Below are 16,993 nucleotides of genomic sequence, written 5' to 3' on the forward strand. Positions count from 1 at the left end.
GTGAGGTATATCAGGTATGAAGTACCAAGCAACTGTAATGAGCAACTGAGTGGGAGTTAGGATGGCAGCTGTCCATTTTGAGCAAACACATTACAGGGCTTGTCATCATGCCTTGTTTCCAAATAGCAAATTTACCTTCATGACACTGTTTGCAGATGTGTTTTGTGAGTGTAAGGTGTTGTACAAGAATGAATCAGGTATATTTCAGACGACGCACATGCTGTTAAATAACTTATCCTGGTAATCAGATATTTCTTTTACTCTGTGCTCTCCATATGCTAGACAACACAAACACAAACATAATTGCTTAGAATGAAAAAACGTATTTAATGCCATTTTTCAACAGATATTTTACCCACTTTAAGTTAGGAATGTTATTATTCAAAGCACAATGATTCACACAGTTTCAAGCCCGGAAATCTACCCATCATAAAGTAAACACACCTTGTTATACACCATGTCTGCACACAAAATGTCTTTTTATTCAATTCTTACACATGGGTTCAAAACCTTTTTTCAATCTGCTTGGTTGATGGATGTTCTCAACTTTAGACAAGGAAAACCCTTATACATGAAGACTGATCCTCTATCAGTGTACTGAAGGCAAGAATACCCATATTTTTCATGCAAAATTTAACACACCCCTCCCATACAAAGATGTTATATAGATAAGATATATCTAAAGATAAAAAAATAATTCCTGATCCTCAAACAAAACAATCTATATTAAAATGCTCTAATTTCTAATCATGTTATTTTTTCAACTCTAACCCCCTGATATAATGTTTCACACCACAGTACATTTAAACAAGACCAGAAATAAGTAAAATGTCTAATAAAAACAAATTAACTGATTGTCACTATCAAAATAAAAAAAACTTTTTAATAACTGAATGAAAATGTGTTGAATTTACCTTAAAAACTATCAAACACAAATAATAAACAAAAAAAAATATAAATCAGATTTTTTACATTTGTATTCTTATAACTACCAGCCTGAATCTTTTCGCCAAAAACTGTTAACAAAAAAAGGTCAGTCTTGCTTAACCCCTAACCCCCCATCTGGGATCACCCCTCTCCTCAGGTAATATATTCATATCCTGCTGCATCAGTGCATCTTGCCTATCTAATGTACATTATATATACAAACACCATGCACAATATATTATTCCCCGATGAAGATCAATATTAACTTAACAAGCAATGACCAGTGATATACTTATGCGTTCACACTAAACCTAACATGTTAAGGCAAAATCCATAATACATTACCGGTATACATGCAATATTTGTTTCCATCCTTTACCCTGGTGTTACAGCATTGAAGAAAAAACAACAGACAGCAAAAACATTAATGAAAACTGAATGCCTAGATTTGAAGAAATCTCTGAGGAAATTTCATAATATTAATCACTGATTAAGCTGATGTATTTACATTGTGTTGTTGTTGTTTCAAGAGTGAGTGAGTGAGTGAGATGGGTTTAACGTAACTTAGAACAGTATTCCAGTTATATCACAAAGAGCTGGCTTGATCAAAGTCAGAGCATGAACAAAGCGAAAAGAACTTAGCAAGGCTAATGGAGGCAACACACAAATGTGCCATCAGTCCCCTAGTATTTAAATAAGATTTGTTGGTTGTTTAATGCCACAATCAGCAATATTCCAGCTATATGACTGTGGTCTGTACATAATCAAATATGGAAAAGACAATCCAGTGAATGACATCATGAGCATCGATCTACGCTATTGGGATACGATGACATGTATCAACCAAGTTATCGAGTCTGACCACCCAATCCCATTAGTCGTCTCATACAACAAGGATGAAGACCAATTCTAACTCTTAACTCTAATGAGAAAGCTCATTTTTGCTCATCATGACAAATAATACTTACTGCATGCAGACATAATACTTTACAATGCTTTACAGCAGATATTATTTTCAAATTATCAACACAAACAAATCAAACAGATGACGCATGAAAAGAAATGTAATATACAAGGCTTTACATACATACACATATTTATGTATTTTACATTCATGTCATAATCATGTAAACAAGTTCCCTTCAAATAACTATTCAACCCACAAATGTTGCCACGTTGCACATATTTACAAGATTCCAAAGGAATGTCAACTTGGCACTTATGCTCCCAAAATCACAATCTGTGCAGGTATTGATCTGCAAATTGAGAAGAATTATTATGTTGTGCAAACTTGAGATTTTTTCAAAAAATTGCCTTCAACATGTTGACACAATAATGCCTTTTCCTCTTCATTGGTCCTGTGAATGAAATAGAAGTTCTCTTCTAAAGCCATAATCATGACAATATTAGTTATAACTATATTATGAATTCAGAAATTATATATCCCTATTTGGGAATCATTACTGACATTTTGCAGTCTTGGAACTGAATATCAGCCTCTGAATGGGTCTAGATCAATCTCTGCTGTGAAAAAGCTTGCTTAAAATTCTTACATATTTAGAACATATTCCATCATATGCAGAAAATAATACAGATCACAATTGACACAACTATTATCAGCTGATCCAAAGACGAATATAGATCTATATACGTCTTTGGCTGCTCAAAATCTGCAACCAAACATTCAGATGTGCCAAACATGTGAAAAACCTTCTGTCTGTCATGGGTCGTTCAATACTATAGTCTGGAAGGTAATTTAAGGTACCGACGTTTACTACGATATCTGTAAAACTATCGGACCTACTCCAGTCAAAGTTGGTATGAGATTATACGTCACAGGGCCATATGACACAGTTGAACCAATCAACTCAACTTGAAAGGGTGCACGGGAATCACTCACGTTGAGATGCCCAACGCTAACACCGTATTCGTGCGTGCGTGATTCCCGTGCAACCTTACGAGTTGAGTTGATTGGTTCAACTGTGTCATATGGCCCTGTAACAGATGGCTGTTTCAATGAATACTTGTTCCACCCGTGACGAACAGGTCTGGTTGTTGATGAAATATAGTGATAGCTAAAAAGATTTTTTATTTATCCACCGATTGTCTTTAAATATAATATCCAGTTATGTATGACTGTGTAATAATCTCATACGAACTTTGACTGGAGTAGGTCCGATAGTTTTTCAGATATTGTAGTAAACGTCGGTACCATAAAATACCTTCCAGACTATAAGGGTGTGAGCTATTACCGGTATATCGGTAAATTGAGGTTCATTCTTTCCACGATACATATCACAATATCATTTTTTCATGCTCGATATATCAGGTGATTTCCAACTTGGATTTTTATCATGTGTTTGATGTCATATACTTGCAAAATGCCTTCGCTGCCAAGGAGCGAGGATCTGAGGCCCCAAGATGGCTGCGTATTCATTGAATGAGTAAATATTTTGTTGTATCAGCATCTTGTTTTGTTCCATTTATGAACTTCAATTCATACCTCAATGTATCAGATTGCTCCTGAATTAATAATTTAGAATTATACGCTATATCGTGATGTACTTTAAACTTCCAACACCCATCCCTATTGAATACTATGAACACAGTAAGCCACAGTTCTTAGATATGTGGGACATGGTTGTCAAGGGTGCCAGTTACACTGACAAGTGACTGTCTGAAATAGGGACACTTGTTCGCAGGACTGACTGTCAATGGATTGCAGATTTCTAAAACCCACACATGCGCTTCAAACACGACCAAGAAAGCATCCGTCACATATACAAGAGACTGTTAAGCCATCTCACATACATGTTAAGTCTGAGAATAAATAAGCAAATATATACTTTGGCAAGTCAAGAATGATGAAATGAATCCTGTTTAATGCTGCTGTCAGTAATATTCCAGCCTTTTTACAGTGGCCTATCAATATGCAAGCCTTAGTCAGAGCAACCAGTGGTTGACATCATGAGCATGTGCCAGAAGGTATGACAACACACACTCAGCCCAAGCACACATCATAACCAACAAAATTCACAAATGATAGAACAGTTTATCAATGATAACATTAATGCGAAACCTCCATGAGTTCATTCTGCGCCCACAATAAATAGAATACATTCCCAAGAAGCAGCCTGCAGCCACATCCGCAAGTCATCCTGTGATCAGCCAGATTGCACCAGATGTTTTCTTCTCTTCATTCGACTGTCCGGTCCAGGGACATGTTTGCTAGTGTTCTCACTTCCTTTCTCACTCTTATCCACATCTTTGTTTGTTGATCTCTCTTTCTCAAATTGTTTGTCTCTTGTTTTTTGTTGTTGTGGGGCTGGTAAGTTTAATGAAGTCCTCCGTGTACCTGTGCCAGCACCAGCACCAGCACCAGCGTGTGGGGGAACTAGTCCAGGACTAGGCTGCGGTGCTTTACTCGCGTTCAACAGTTTTGTTCCATGTTGTGCTTCTTGTGCCTCCTTAGAATTCATTGGAGTTCTTGAGATATTGGTATTGTTGGCAGCAGGATTGAGGGTAGAGGGAGTGGTTGCGTTGGCAGGAACGTGAAAAAAGTACAACTGAAATGCATAGATTTATCATTTACCTTATAAATTGGCACTTAGATGTCAACAAAGAGAACTTATTAAATTATCACTAAACCAATTCACCTCTACATACATACTGAATTCTTTATCGCCATTGATCAAGATTTGTAGACTGATGTCATTATTAAAATGTTATGAATAAGCAATATTTCATCAGTAATGATGCCTTCAAACCTACGATGACAATCGGGAAGAATTGTGGAGTCTTACTAACAGGAGATCCTGGCTCCACTAATGAACACAGAAATGCAGTGCCTTATACAGGCACTTCAAATAAACAAAGAAGAATTACTTGGACCTGCAGTTAATGAAAACTTTATCAGAACAAAACAGACCCACAATTTGTTAACTGGTCTCGAAGTGACTAGTGTATATGGTGTGACATACCGTTTGTCTGAGCCTATGTACCTATGTATAGACTAAGCCAGCATCACAACATATACCCTGGGGGACCGGTTGACAATTAATTTCTTTTTACTGGCATAAGTATGATAAGTTTCACCTGTTTATCTATATGCCTTTATCAGTATGGTTAATGAAATGTTTCATCAAGCAGACTACGTAAACATCCAGTGTTATTGGCCTTGCCTTAGTGAGTGAGTGAGTGAGTTGGGTTTAACGCTGTTTTTAACAGTATTCCAATTATATCACAGTGTGTCAGCTTAATGAGGGAGGAAAGCCCGAAGTGATGCAGGTCTCGGAAGTTTACCACTTCGGTGAAACCCACGAGCACGGGTATGGTGCTGACAAACCTAGAAACATAATCGGGGCGAACCGGGATTCCAACCCACAATCACAGGTTTCTGGCGTGCCCATGGGACGCAACTCTGCACAGCGATTCGTGGCGCCTTAGACGACTGGGCCACCTGTGCCCCCGGCCCTTGCATTGCATGGATAAGCAAGGTTAGTTTTGCTAAACTGCATTTGCTGGGTGTTCAGTTATGAGATAATATAATCACAGCCTTGTATTCACATTAGTAAGAAGGTTGTCACTGTCCAGAGGGGTATGTGAAATTTGTACCTATCTGACAGCTAGGTACATGGGAAAATGAGTATCTGAATTCAAGGCAAAATCCCAGTTCTATACACTTCAGGAAAGTCCAATCTACCCATGTACATTTCCCGAAGTCAATCTAAGTGAATGAATGATTAATAAGGTGTGCTACTTACGACAAACCCAGCTGCTAGGGCAGCATGAAATATGAGGATCACAGCCATAACTGCAAAGGCAATCTGAAATAGACGAGCAGTTCGAAAATAAAGTTCTGAGAAGTTTGAAAAAGAAGCTTTCAGCAGTTTTCAGATACAAAAAGGTCCATAAAAAAACAAGAACATTGGGAACAGGAAGAGAGAGAGTTACCAGAGCCTGATACATTCCAGTACTTACTCAAGTCAATGATGTAGGCGATCAATCTGACAAACCAATAACCATGGTTACTGAGATGATGGGTTTGATGTTACAGAAATACTCCTGCTGTGTGAGGTGAAATGGGGTTTAAACAAGATCATTGCACTTTTATAGTGTGTGTGTGTGTGTGTGTGTGTGTGTGTGTGTGTGTGTGTGTGTGTGTGTGTGTGTGTGTGTGTGTGTCTGTGTGTCTGTGTGTCTTGGTTGTTTAAAATTGCACTCAGCTATAATCCAGCTTTATATTCCACCTGTAAATAATCAAGTTTGGGTAGACAATCCAGTGATTGATATTCTGAGCAACGATCCACACCATCAACCACCGAACCTGACCACCTAATTCACTAAATAGGCTCTAACAATCAGCGTAGCTGGCTAGAGACCGATTCTAAACTGGAATCACCACCCGTTCCCAAGTAGATCGTCTTTCGCGACCAGCAATGGAGTACTGGGCACACATTCTACATTCCCCTTGAGAGACCACAGAAGTAAATAAGGACGCTATCTTACTCTCTTGTTGTCTTCTCGAACAGCTGGCCAGAATGTGAATACCAGAACACTTCCAGACAGGGCAGCCCCAAGGATGACCAGCGTCCACTGTACCCAGTTGACCTGGATTGTCCATAGAATCTGAAGGAGCAATACGCAATGTCACTGCGAGTATCTTCAATTCTTTGTCATATCTGAAGCTGCTATGACATGCGATACAGCCCCGTTCTATCTTTTGTTTGTTTGTTTGTTCTTAAATGACGCACTTAGCAATATTCCAGCTATATGACGGCGGTCTGTAAATAATCGAGTCTGGACCAGACAATCCAGTGATTGACATCATGAGCATCGATCAATGCAATTGGGATCGATGACATGCATCAACCAAGTCAGCAAACCTGACCGGCCGATCCCGTTAGTTTCCTCTTATGACAAGCATAATTGCCTTTTACGGCAAGCATGGGTTGCGGAAGCTGCTATGACTGGTAATACACTTCCATTCTATCTGAAGCAGCTATAACATGTAAAATAGCTCTGTTCAATCTGAAGTCGCTATGACATGTAATACACTTCCATTCTATCTGAAGCAGCTATAACATGTAAAATAGCTCTGTTCTATCTGAAGCTGCAATGACATGTAATACAGTTCCGTTCTATCTGAAGTAGCTATAACATGTAGAATAGCTCTGTTCTATCTGAAGTAGCTATAACATGTAGAATAGCTCTGTTCTATCTGAAGTAGCTATGACATGTAGAATAGCTCTGTTCTATCTGAAGTAGCTATAACATGTAGAATAGCTCTGTTCTATCTGAAGTAGCTATGACATGTAAAATAGCTCTGTTCTATCTGAAGCCGTTATGACATGTAATACAGTTCCGTTCTATCTGAAGTAGATATGACATGTAAAATAGCTCTGTTCAATCTGAAGTCGCTATGACATGTAATACACTTCCATTCTATCTGAAGCAGCTATAACATGTAAAATAGCTCTGTTCTATCTGAAGCAGCTATAACATGTAAAATAGCTCTGTTCTATCTGAAGCTGCAATGACATGTAATACAGTTCCGTTCTATCTGAAGTAGCTATGACATGTAGAATAGCTCTGTTCTATCTGAAGCTGTTATGACATGTAGAATAGCTCTGTTCTATCTGAAGCAGCTATAACATGTAGAATAGCTCTGTTCTATCTGAAGTAGCTATAACATGTAGAATAGCTCTGTTCTATCTGAAGTAGCTATGACATGTAGAATAGCTCTGTTCTATCTGAAGTAGCTATGACATGTAGAATAGCTCTGTTCTATCTGAAGCAGCTATAACATGTAGAATAGCTCTGTTCTATCTGAAGTAGCTATAACATGTAGAATAGCTCTGTTCTATCTGAAGCTGCAATGACATGTAGAATAGCTCTGTTCTATCTGAAGTAGCTATGACATGTAGAATAGCTCTGTTCTATCTGAAGTAGCTATGACATGTAGAATAGCTCTGTTCAATCTGAAGTCGCTATGACATGTAATACACTTCCATTCTATCTGAAGCAGCTATAACATGTAAAATAGCTCTGTTCTATCTGAAGCAGCTATAACATGTAAAATAGCTCTGTTCTATCTGAAGTAGCTATGACATGTAATACAGTTCCGTTCTATCTGAAGTAGCTATGACATGTAGAATAGCTCTGTTCTATATGAAGTAGCTATGACATGTAGAATAGCTCTGTTCTATCTGAAGTAGCTATGACATGTAATACAGTTCCGTTCTATCTGAAGTAGCTATGACATGTAGGATAGCTCTGTTCTATCTGAAGTAGCTATGACATGTAGAATAGCTCTGTTCTATCTGAAGTAGCTATGACATGTAGAATAGCTCTGTTCTATCTGAAGTAGCTATGACATGTAGAATAGCTCTGTTCTATCTGAAGTAGCTATGACATGTAGAATAGCTCTGTTCTATCTGAAGTAGCTATGACATGTAGAATAGCTCTGTTCTATCTGAAGTAGCTATGACATGTAGAATAGCTCTGTTCTATCTGAAGCCGTTCTGACATGTAAAAGAGCTCTGTTCTATCTGAAGCCGTTATGACATGTAGAATAGCTCTGTTCTATCTGAAGTAGCTATGACATGTAAAATAGCTCTGTTCTATCTGAAGTAGCTATGACATGTAGAATAGCTCTGTTCTATCTGAAGCCGTTATGACATGTAAAATAGCTCTGTTCTATCTGAAGTAGCAATGACATGTAATACAGTTCCGTTCTATCTGAAGTAGCTATGACATGTAGAATAGCTCTGTTCTATCTGAAGTAGCTATGACATGTAGAATAGCTCTGTTCTATCTGAAGTAGCTATGACATGTAGAATAGCTCTGTTCTATCTGAAGCTGCAATGACATGTAATACAGTTCCGTTCTATCTGAAGCCGTTCTGACATGTAAAATAGCTCTGTTCTATCTGAAGCCGTTATGACATGTAAAATAGCTCTGTTCTATCTGAAGTAGCAATGACATGTAATACAGTTCCGTTCTATCTGAAGTAGCTATGACATGTAGAATAGCTCTGTTCTATCTGAAGTAGCTATGACATGTAAAATAGCTCTGTTCTATCTGAAGCTGTTATGACATGTAAAATAGCTCTGTTCTATCTGAAGTAGCAATGACATGTAATACAGTTCCGTTCTATTTGAAGTAGCTATGACATGTAAAATAGCTCTGTTCTATCTGAAGCCGTTCTGACATGTAAAATAGCTCTGTTCTATCTGAAGTAGCTATGACATGTAAAATAGCTCTGTTCTATCTGAAATAGCTATGACATGTAAAATAGCTCTGTTCTATCTGAAGCCGTTCTGACATGTAAAATAGCTCTGTTCTATCTGAAGCCGTTATGACATGTAAAATAGCTCTGTTCTATCTGAAGCTGCAATAACAGGTAATACACTTCCGTTCTATCTGAAGCTACAATGACATGTAGAATAGCTCTGTTCTATCTGAAGCCGTTATGACATGTAAAATAGTTACATTCTCAATATAAAAGGGACATACTGTTTTAAGATCAGGCAACCTAATCCCTTTAACAACTATTTATCAAGTTTATACAATTATAAACTAACAAAATAAATTCAAGGCTATATTGTCTTTTCTAAAACAATTCTTCTGATTTAAAAGCATGCTAGAGATGACGTCTTCAGAAGACAGAACATGCAACAAGAACTGACTGCTAACTGGAGGTTTCTTACATGTGTGTATTACTCAATGTTACACTGGTACCTTGAGTTTAAATTACGAGCATGTGTGTCATACTGATTTTACGAAACGAGTGTCTGAATTCTTGTATTAACCAAGCGATAGCAAAGGTGATACATGAACCGTTAAACTCGTTTTGTAAAACCAGTATGACACACATGTGAGTGTAATTATTTCTTAGTAATTAGTGTCATTCCCATCTTACGTCACAATAAGATTTGAATGAGGCCAACAATGCCTTCCAGTTGATGTTACCAATACACTGGTGTGTATGACATGATATTTGCACTAGTGCTATTTCTAACTCAATGGTTTAAAAAACAAATATATGCAGCAGTTTGTAATTGATATGCTTGAAAAAAATCAGAAGGCAAAGTGCAAGGTCTTTTCAAGGCATATAATGAGGCATCTATGTTGAATAGCTTTTCCAGGCTGTGAACATGTGTAATGAACGTAGCCAGAGAGTAGATATAATCCAACATTCTCAAGAAGGTACATTTAACTGTATTCTCCCTGAGATAAACCCACAAAACATTTATCTTGTTGCCATGTTTATCATTTAGCTCAATTTGAAAACAAACTGTGACTGAACTGTGAAAAGTTTGTAGTAGCCATTTTGCCAGGTGAGCTCCAGTCAAAATCTTTTTGTATAGTCTCTGTGCATCTCACACAATTTAGGTGACAATAAATACATCTTACATGTCACTGTTTCACTGTAAGGAGCAGGTATTCCAGATATTACAGAATTAGGCAAAATGTCTGTTGCCACGACGATGGGTATCTCTTTTTCAGTTGGAAATTTGTCAAAACATCTCTTACCAATAACATTCTGCAATGGTCAGAAAACTGACCTCTATCGCCGCCATGTCAGTCATGAAACACACTCACCGATATAGGAATGTAGATTGCTAGGGAGTAGCCATAGACACTGATGAGTTCCAGGAATGTGTAGCGAGATTGACTACCGCGCCACCACAAGAGGCCGAACAGGCATGCTGGGATCAGCCACCAGTAGCTAAAGATAGCTGTTGCTGCGAAGGTTACTGCAACACAAAGACTTATCTGAAGCTGCTTGTCGAAATAATTTCAAATGACCACAGCATTGTTATGACATATTATTGTTACTATGTTTCAAAAATAATAACAATAACAATATATAAATTATTGTGGGTACTGACACTCTCACCCTCACATGAAGAATCATGTCAGACAATAGATCCCACCACCCTCGCTCTTCCCTCAATTGCTTGTATTTACCAATCATTATTGGAGGGCGTGGTTTGATTAACGTGGAGGCTCTTCATGAAAGAATTGTATTGTGCACTTTTGCACACATTCATTTGTCTGATGATCCTCTTGTGAAGCATGTCAAGACTCATGATGAAAACAAGGCATTCCACAGTTCTCTTAAACGAGCCAGGTATGTGGGGCATAATCTCAATGTCAGTGATGATTTTAATGATGGTTCTGTACTGCTTTACACTGCTGGGTGGGTTTGACTAGGCAGCACTTCCTGGGAGAAGTCCCATTCGCTGTCTAGGCTGTGTGTGAGCTGATGATGAGCCTAACCAGCCTGACTGTGCCAGGATCACCCAAACCCTCTTTACAACAACAACAACAACAACAACAATAATAATAATAATAATTTGTATAACATATACATTGCCCTTGTCCCTATTCAATATTACGCAGATTTCAGTTTTGTTTCCTAAACCACTGAATCATTGTTGCCAGTTGAGTTGCTCACAATGACTCATGCAGAGTTCCTTGAACATGGGGAGTTACTTCCCTTCCCACATTAATCTAAACATTACCTTTTAGTATTGAAATTTGTTAACACACTCAGCAAAAGTTCTGAAAAGTTAAATCTGATTCCATGTTTGTTGAGGTTCCGGCTTGGCAGATCAGTTAACTAATAAAAGATGAAGACTACAGCATTCGCCATAACAAGCAAACTGACAAAGAGGGGTGTTTATAAAAACATACACAACCAGTTACATTTCTTGTCAGAGATCTAGCAAGCGTGGGGGAACAGGTGGCCCAGTTGTCTAATGCTCCGTAATTCAATGTGCAGAGTTGTGTCCCTTAAGAACGCCAGAAACTTACAATCGTAGGTTCGAATCAGAAGTTTGTCAGCACCATACCCGTGCTCATGGGTGTCACAAAAGTGGTAAACGTCTGAGACCTGCATCACTTCCTTAGTTCCTCCCATGTTAATGTGATACAGCTGGAATACTGTTCAATACTGTATAAAGTGGCATTAACCCAACTCACTCACTCACTCACTCACTCACTCACTCAAGCAGTAGTGGAAAAAATTAGTTCAAACGTCAATAAAAACCAAAACTTTTTTATATTAGTTCCAAAACATTTACATTCCCCTTCTACACTGCTGTTTTCTGTAATATACACACAAAAATATAGACTATCAAGTAATTACTCAATCTTATACGGGGACACATAAGAAGACTGGTCCAGAAGTTGGTAAGGGAGCACTTATTGGAACAGGATGCTTAAACTGGCAAGTACATAATTTAACCATGACATCTTCAACAAGGTTGAATATGGAGGAAGTCACCAAAGGCAGATGGCTCAACTAAAACTGTCCATTTCTACATGTTCTAGATATTACTTGATACATAATAAGGGTAACCCACCTTTATGAAAGTCATACTTCCATGTATAGCCTTTGCCAGCAGCTTGAAAGTAGTTGGCCAGGTTGCCTGCGATGGCTGTGGTGAAAACCAGTGTGGTGCAGATCCAGAATGGGCCTGGAATCATTGGGAGGAAAACATGGTCATCATCATCATCATCATCATCATTATCATCATCATCATCATCATCATCATCATCAGTTGAAATCATATTAAACACTCCCACGATTCTTAAAGTTTTGCCATAAATTGAACTATTCACTATCACTAACCTTTGTTTGACTGGTTACATATAGTATGCTCAAACATGTTTCATAAATTGTTTTTAAATATTACTTTGCATAAATTACTCGATTGTGAACAAATTAACTTGGGCTAGTTGCTATATGACCGAAATAATGCCGATGCGACGTTAATTTTAACTCACTCACTCACACATTGTTTAACTGGTTTGACTAATGTGTCAATCAAAATATCTGTCACCATGGTCACATGTTAAGCCACACCACCTGTAAACTTTCCTTCTGTGATAATGTGCATGAACAAAGTTTCCAGCTTCTAAAAGCAAACATATGGGTCACATACTGTAATCCTGTGCATGGCAACTTACATGACGTGATCACATGACTACCCCTGCCACATCATTCTCTGTCTTAGAGCTAACAGGGTCTCCAGTCAATCAATTCTTCGGGATTGGGTGTTGGCTATGATATTGTTGAACTCCAAAATATGCCTTGCTCAGATGTGAATCTTCAGGGAGTTGATCAGCTGGAAGAAGTCAATTGACAGCGACAGAAAGCCCATCTTGGCCATATACTGATAGATTGTCTGACTGGATCATGAGGTCTGATGCACAAAGGAGCTCTTCCTAGTGGGACAACGCCAGAATGCCTAGAAACTGAGGTTGTTGTTGAGGTCACTTTTCTTCTTTGACAGACCAGCACCCTGCCATCTGCGATTCCTGGTGCTCACCCACCAACAGTCAATACGTCAGTAAATAGGTGTTGGGTCGGAATGAACGTCCGCAAAGAGGCTCTGGTGCAAACTTTCACCAGCCACCACTGAAGATGCGGATTCAGAGAGATCGGTACGGAGATCGGGACCTGGCAATTGTCACTCTGGAAGTAGGGCTTCAGGAAGCACTAGATGGGTCGAAGTTAAAGCTGACCTCTCTGGAGTAGCTACTCAATGAGTAGCTGTTGTTGTAGAGTGGCGGTCATCTCGGACTTGTCAATGTTGATGAGCCACCCTCGCTGATGAAGAAGGAGTTGTGTAAACTTAAGATGGCGTACAAGGATGTCTGGATATGTATATCTATGTACTTCTCCTATCTCACGCTGTATTCCCTCCTGACCAACGTCACAGCTCCACTAGCCTGTTATCTCTAAGACAGAGAATGATGTGGCAGGGGTAGTCATGTGATCACGTCCTGTAGCTCGCTATGCATGGAGACTACAGTGTGTGACCCATTTGTTTGGGTGGTGACCATGGTGATGCTGGGATGAATTTGGATGAAATGTTTTAAGCAAGTTGGAAACTTTGTTCAAGCACATTTCGGAAGAAGGATCAAAAGAAGGAAGAAATGCATAGAGTAAGATAGAATAAGTTAAAAAATTTGGCTGTGGTTAATTGTGGTTTCTCTGACCTGTGACAAATCTGAAATGTTACAGATGCTGTTATCATGGTTTTATGTAATTCAAGCATTCCAATTGTCAACTCTGGAGGTCTACAAAGAGGAAAATATGATACAGTGCTTAGACCAATCTCCCCAGACCCATTCCCCCCTCCTATAATAGATGACCAGTCCCTCACAATAACTTCTTGTGACTTTCATACCATTTATTCTCACATATCTCCAAATGGAGAAAGAATATTTAACCCCTGGTTGCAGAACATGAATAAAGCAGGATGGTTTAACTGTGATCAACAGCAGTGCACTCACCATATAGATCCGGCTTTGGACGAATCTGCGTTGTGAGGAAGTTGCGGCCCGGCCGCGGCGTCATTGACCCCAGCACTCTGTACAAGACTTGATGTGTGTCTACATCAAAGAACTGCTGGTAATAGTCAAATGTCCAGAATGATGGTGGCTTCTTCTCATCTTTCAACAGCTGAGGATCAACAAAACAGAAGTCAAGTCATAATATTTACAACAAAGTTTGATGACATGAAGATCAAACATGATAGAGAGTGAGTGTGTGAGTTGGGTTTAACGCTGCTTTGACATTATTCCAGTTACATCACGGCGTGTCAGCTTAATGTGGGAGGAAAGCTCGAAGTGATGCAGATCTCGGACGTTTACCACTTCGGTGAAACCCACATGCATGGGTATGGTGCTGACAAACCTAGAAACATAATCGGGGCGAACCAGGATTTGAACCCACAATCATAGGTTTCTGGCGTGTCCAAGGGACGCAACTCTGCACAGCGAATTGCGGCGCCTTAGTCGACTGGGCCACCTGTGCCCCCAGTTGTTGATAGAATGAGCAATCATCAAACCACATTCACCATTATCACTGGGGCAGTACACAAGACACTGAATTCAAACACAGAATAAAGGATGCAATAATTCCTTACATCATGTCCAAAGATGTAAAAGAAATATTTTCAAAAATCTCTTTTTTTTCTTCTGGAATATTCTCCTTTACAGCAACAAAAAATGGACAAACTCTTAAAACCAACAAGCAAATACAAAAGCCGTTTACATAAATTTCAAACTTAATTCTTTTGAACTTATAGTAATATGTACCATACACTTTGTACTGTACCATGCTATCTATGGAAGGACAGACAGACCATCACCATTCAGGGATGTGAGCAGGTTTTCACGAAAAAAGGGGAAAAGTCTAGGGGGTTCTTCGGGCAAGGCCCCCCAGAATTTTTTTAAACATTTGATCATATTTTTACGCGGAAGATGATTTTTACCGAGGACTACTGTTTTAAAAAACGTGATTTTCCGCGTTTCCGCGGAGATTTCACATCCCTGACCATTGTCATGATTGCCATCAACAGCTGGACAATTTTATGTCCAGGGAACAGAAGCAATGGAGCATTAGATGCAGGATGAATATAGGCATGAACTGCTGGTACTCACAACAGTTCCCATGGTAAAGTTTAGAACAATGCTTCAGCCTACCTCTGATTTATCCCCAGCATCATCATCGGAGTCGGCTGTGTGGGGAAAATTGGTGAAGGTGTGAGTCTGTATCTTCCCTTTGTCTTCCGTGTGGGGAATATCTGCAACAAGACGATTCAATACACTCATACAAATAGAGGGTTAAGTTAGTGAAACGAACATTACCACAATGTAGAAACAGACGATCAGCAGATTCTAGTAGCTAAGTGATACAACACAACTTCATAACGGCATCTGTGATCCCCTCAATCAATAAATGAATAATAAAACAAATGCCACAAGCCCAGAAACCCTTGCCTCAAGTTTCTCTCACTGCTTCTGAAACAATGGAAATTACAGGGTTTTCACCAAAAAAGAGAAAAACACTTGGAGGGTTTGGGGGCATGATTTTGTGCAGTTTGGACAACATTTACACCAAGAAATGTAATTAGTCAACGGCAAAAGTCAATAAGTCAAATAAACAAAGATGGCGGATGCAGTAAAATTTCGAAGTTAAATCAGTACTTTTAAAAAATCGGGCAAAGCTTCCGCGCACCAGGCTACCGGGTCTGTGAGCAGTATTGCCATAAACTTCACCCCCCCTCACCCCATCCCCAAGACACAAGGACAACTGTCACAGGAGTGCAAATGTCTGACCCCTAATTTAATTAACCTGGTGTTGGCATTCCAAATTTGCTGGAGACAATTGGCTGTAGAATATCGAAATGTCTCCGGTCCAAACTCTATCTGCCGTGAAACATTCTTTGTAACAAATCAATCAGGTTTGTAGGCTCCGTTTTTTGTGGCCGTGGCTTTGCTGATCATCTATCCTTGGGGTTAGCATGGTTAGTGAATTGTGGTAATGTAGGTTACCCCGACCTCTATCCTTAGCCCTTGGATCCCCTTTACAATCAATCGCCCCTTTACGAACATTAGGGTAAGGTACCCTTTTAACTGTTTAGTGGCTATTTGATTCTATAGGATGATACTATAAGCTACATTATCATTACAGTGTTCCCTCCCACATTTTCCTGTTACAAAAATTACACAATGAATTAATAAATACCATGTCATTCATCGAAATCCCTTAAAGTGTGAATGTGTGTGAGATATTATTTACCTTGAAACTGTAACCCATCACTCGACTTGTTCTGATCCTGAAAATGTGAAATAACAGTTTTTGGTGAATAATTGTATGATCGAAAACCGAACAATAACAAAGGAAACTTCGAACATGAAGCTCTTATTCATAATGCAGTTAAAGACAATAACAAAAAACTTAGTCGAAGACAGTGTGAAATTGTTTATCAAATCAATGGATAACAAGGAGATCAATCGTAACTAGTAGGCATGCTTTACATTGAATGTGTCGTCTTCCACGTCGATCGCAAAGGACGCCATTTTGTGGAATGATAGTACAGAAGCAAATAGATAATTACTTTTTTGCGCGAAAAGAAATAAAAATATATTTTCATCTATAGTTCCATAATTTCATCTTTAGTTGAAAAATCAGAATTGGAATATCGTTTGAAATCGCTAGCTTTTTATTATCGTGAGTGATGAGCTCCTTGCGGTGTTG

General features: G+C 38.9%; 1 protein-coding gene across 1 annotated transcript; it reads right to left on the minus strand.

The window, feature by feature from the left end:
- Positions 1-307: 307 nt before the first annotated feature.
- On the minus strand, positions 308-16,820 carry LOC139479160 (protein YIPF1-like). The gene is made up of 9 exons (XM_071261943.1): positions 16,774-16,820; positions 16,535-16,571; positions 15,436-15,536; positions 14,242-14,410; positions 12,303-12,416; positions 10,534-10,688; positions 6,436-6,555; positions 5,691-5,753; positions 308-4,493 (listed from the first exon to the last, which is right to left on the minus strand). The coding sequence occupies exons 1-9, from the start codon at positions 16,813-16,815 to the stop codon at positions 4,092-4,094; spliced, it is 1,203 nt and encodes a 400-aa protein (XP_071118044.1). The 5' UTR covers positions 16,816-16,820; the 3' UTR covers positions 308-4,091.
- Between the last annotated feature and the right edge of the window lie 173 nt (positions 16,821-16,993).

Source organism: Haliotis cracherodii, unplaced genomic scaffold (assembly GCF_022045235.1).
Source record: "Haliotis cracherodii isolate W230 unplaced genomic scaffold, xgHalCrac1.p SCAF_4, whole genome shotgun sequence".
NCBI lineage: Eukaryota > Metazoa > Mollusca > Gastropoda > Lepetellida > Haliotidae > Haliotis > Haliotis cracherodii.

What these genes read in the sequence shown, in the direction of transcription:
- LOC139479160 (XM_071261943.1), bottom strand. Translation starts at nt 16,815, where the DNA reads ATGGCGTCCTTTGCGATCGACGTGGAAGACGACACATTCAAT. An exon ending in TCCAAAGCCGGATCTATATG is followed by an intron (nt 12,417 to 14,241) that starts GTGAGTGCACTG and finishes CAATGATTCCAG; the next exon opens with GCCCATTCTGGATCTGCACC. An exon ending in TTCGAGAAGACAACAAGAGA is followed by an intron (nt 5,754 to 6,435) that starts GTAAGATAGCGT and finishes CGTCTATTTCAG; the next exon opens with ATTGCCTTTGCAGTTATGGC.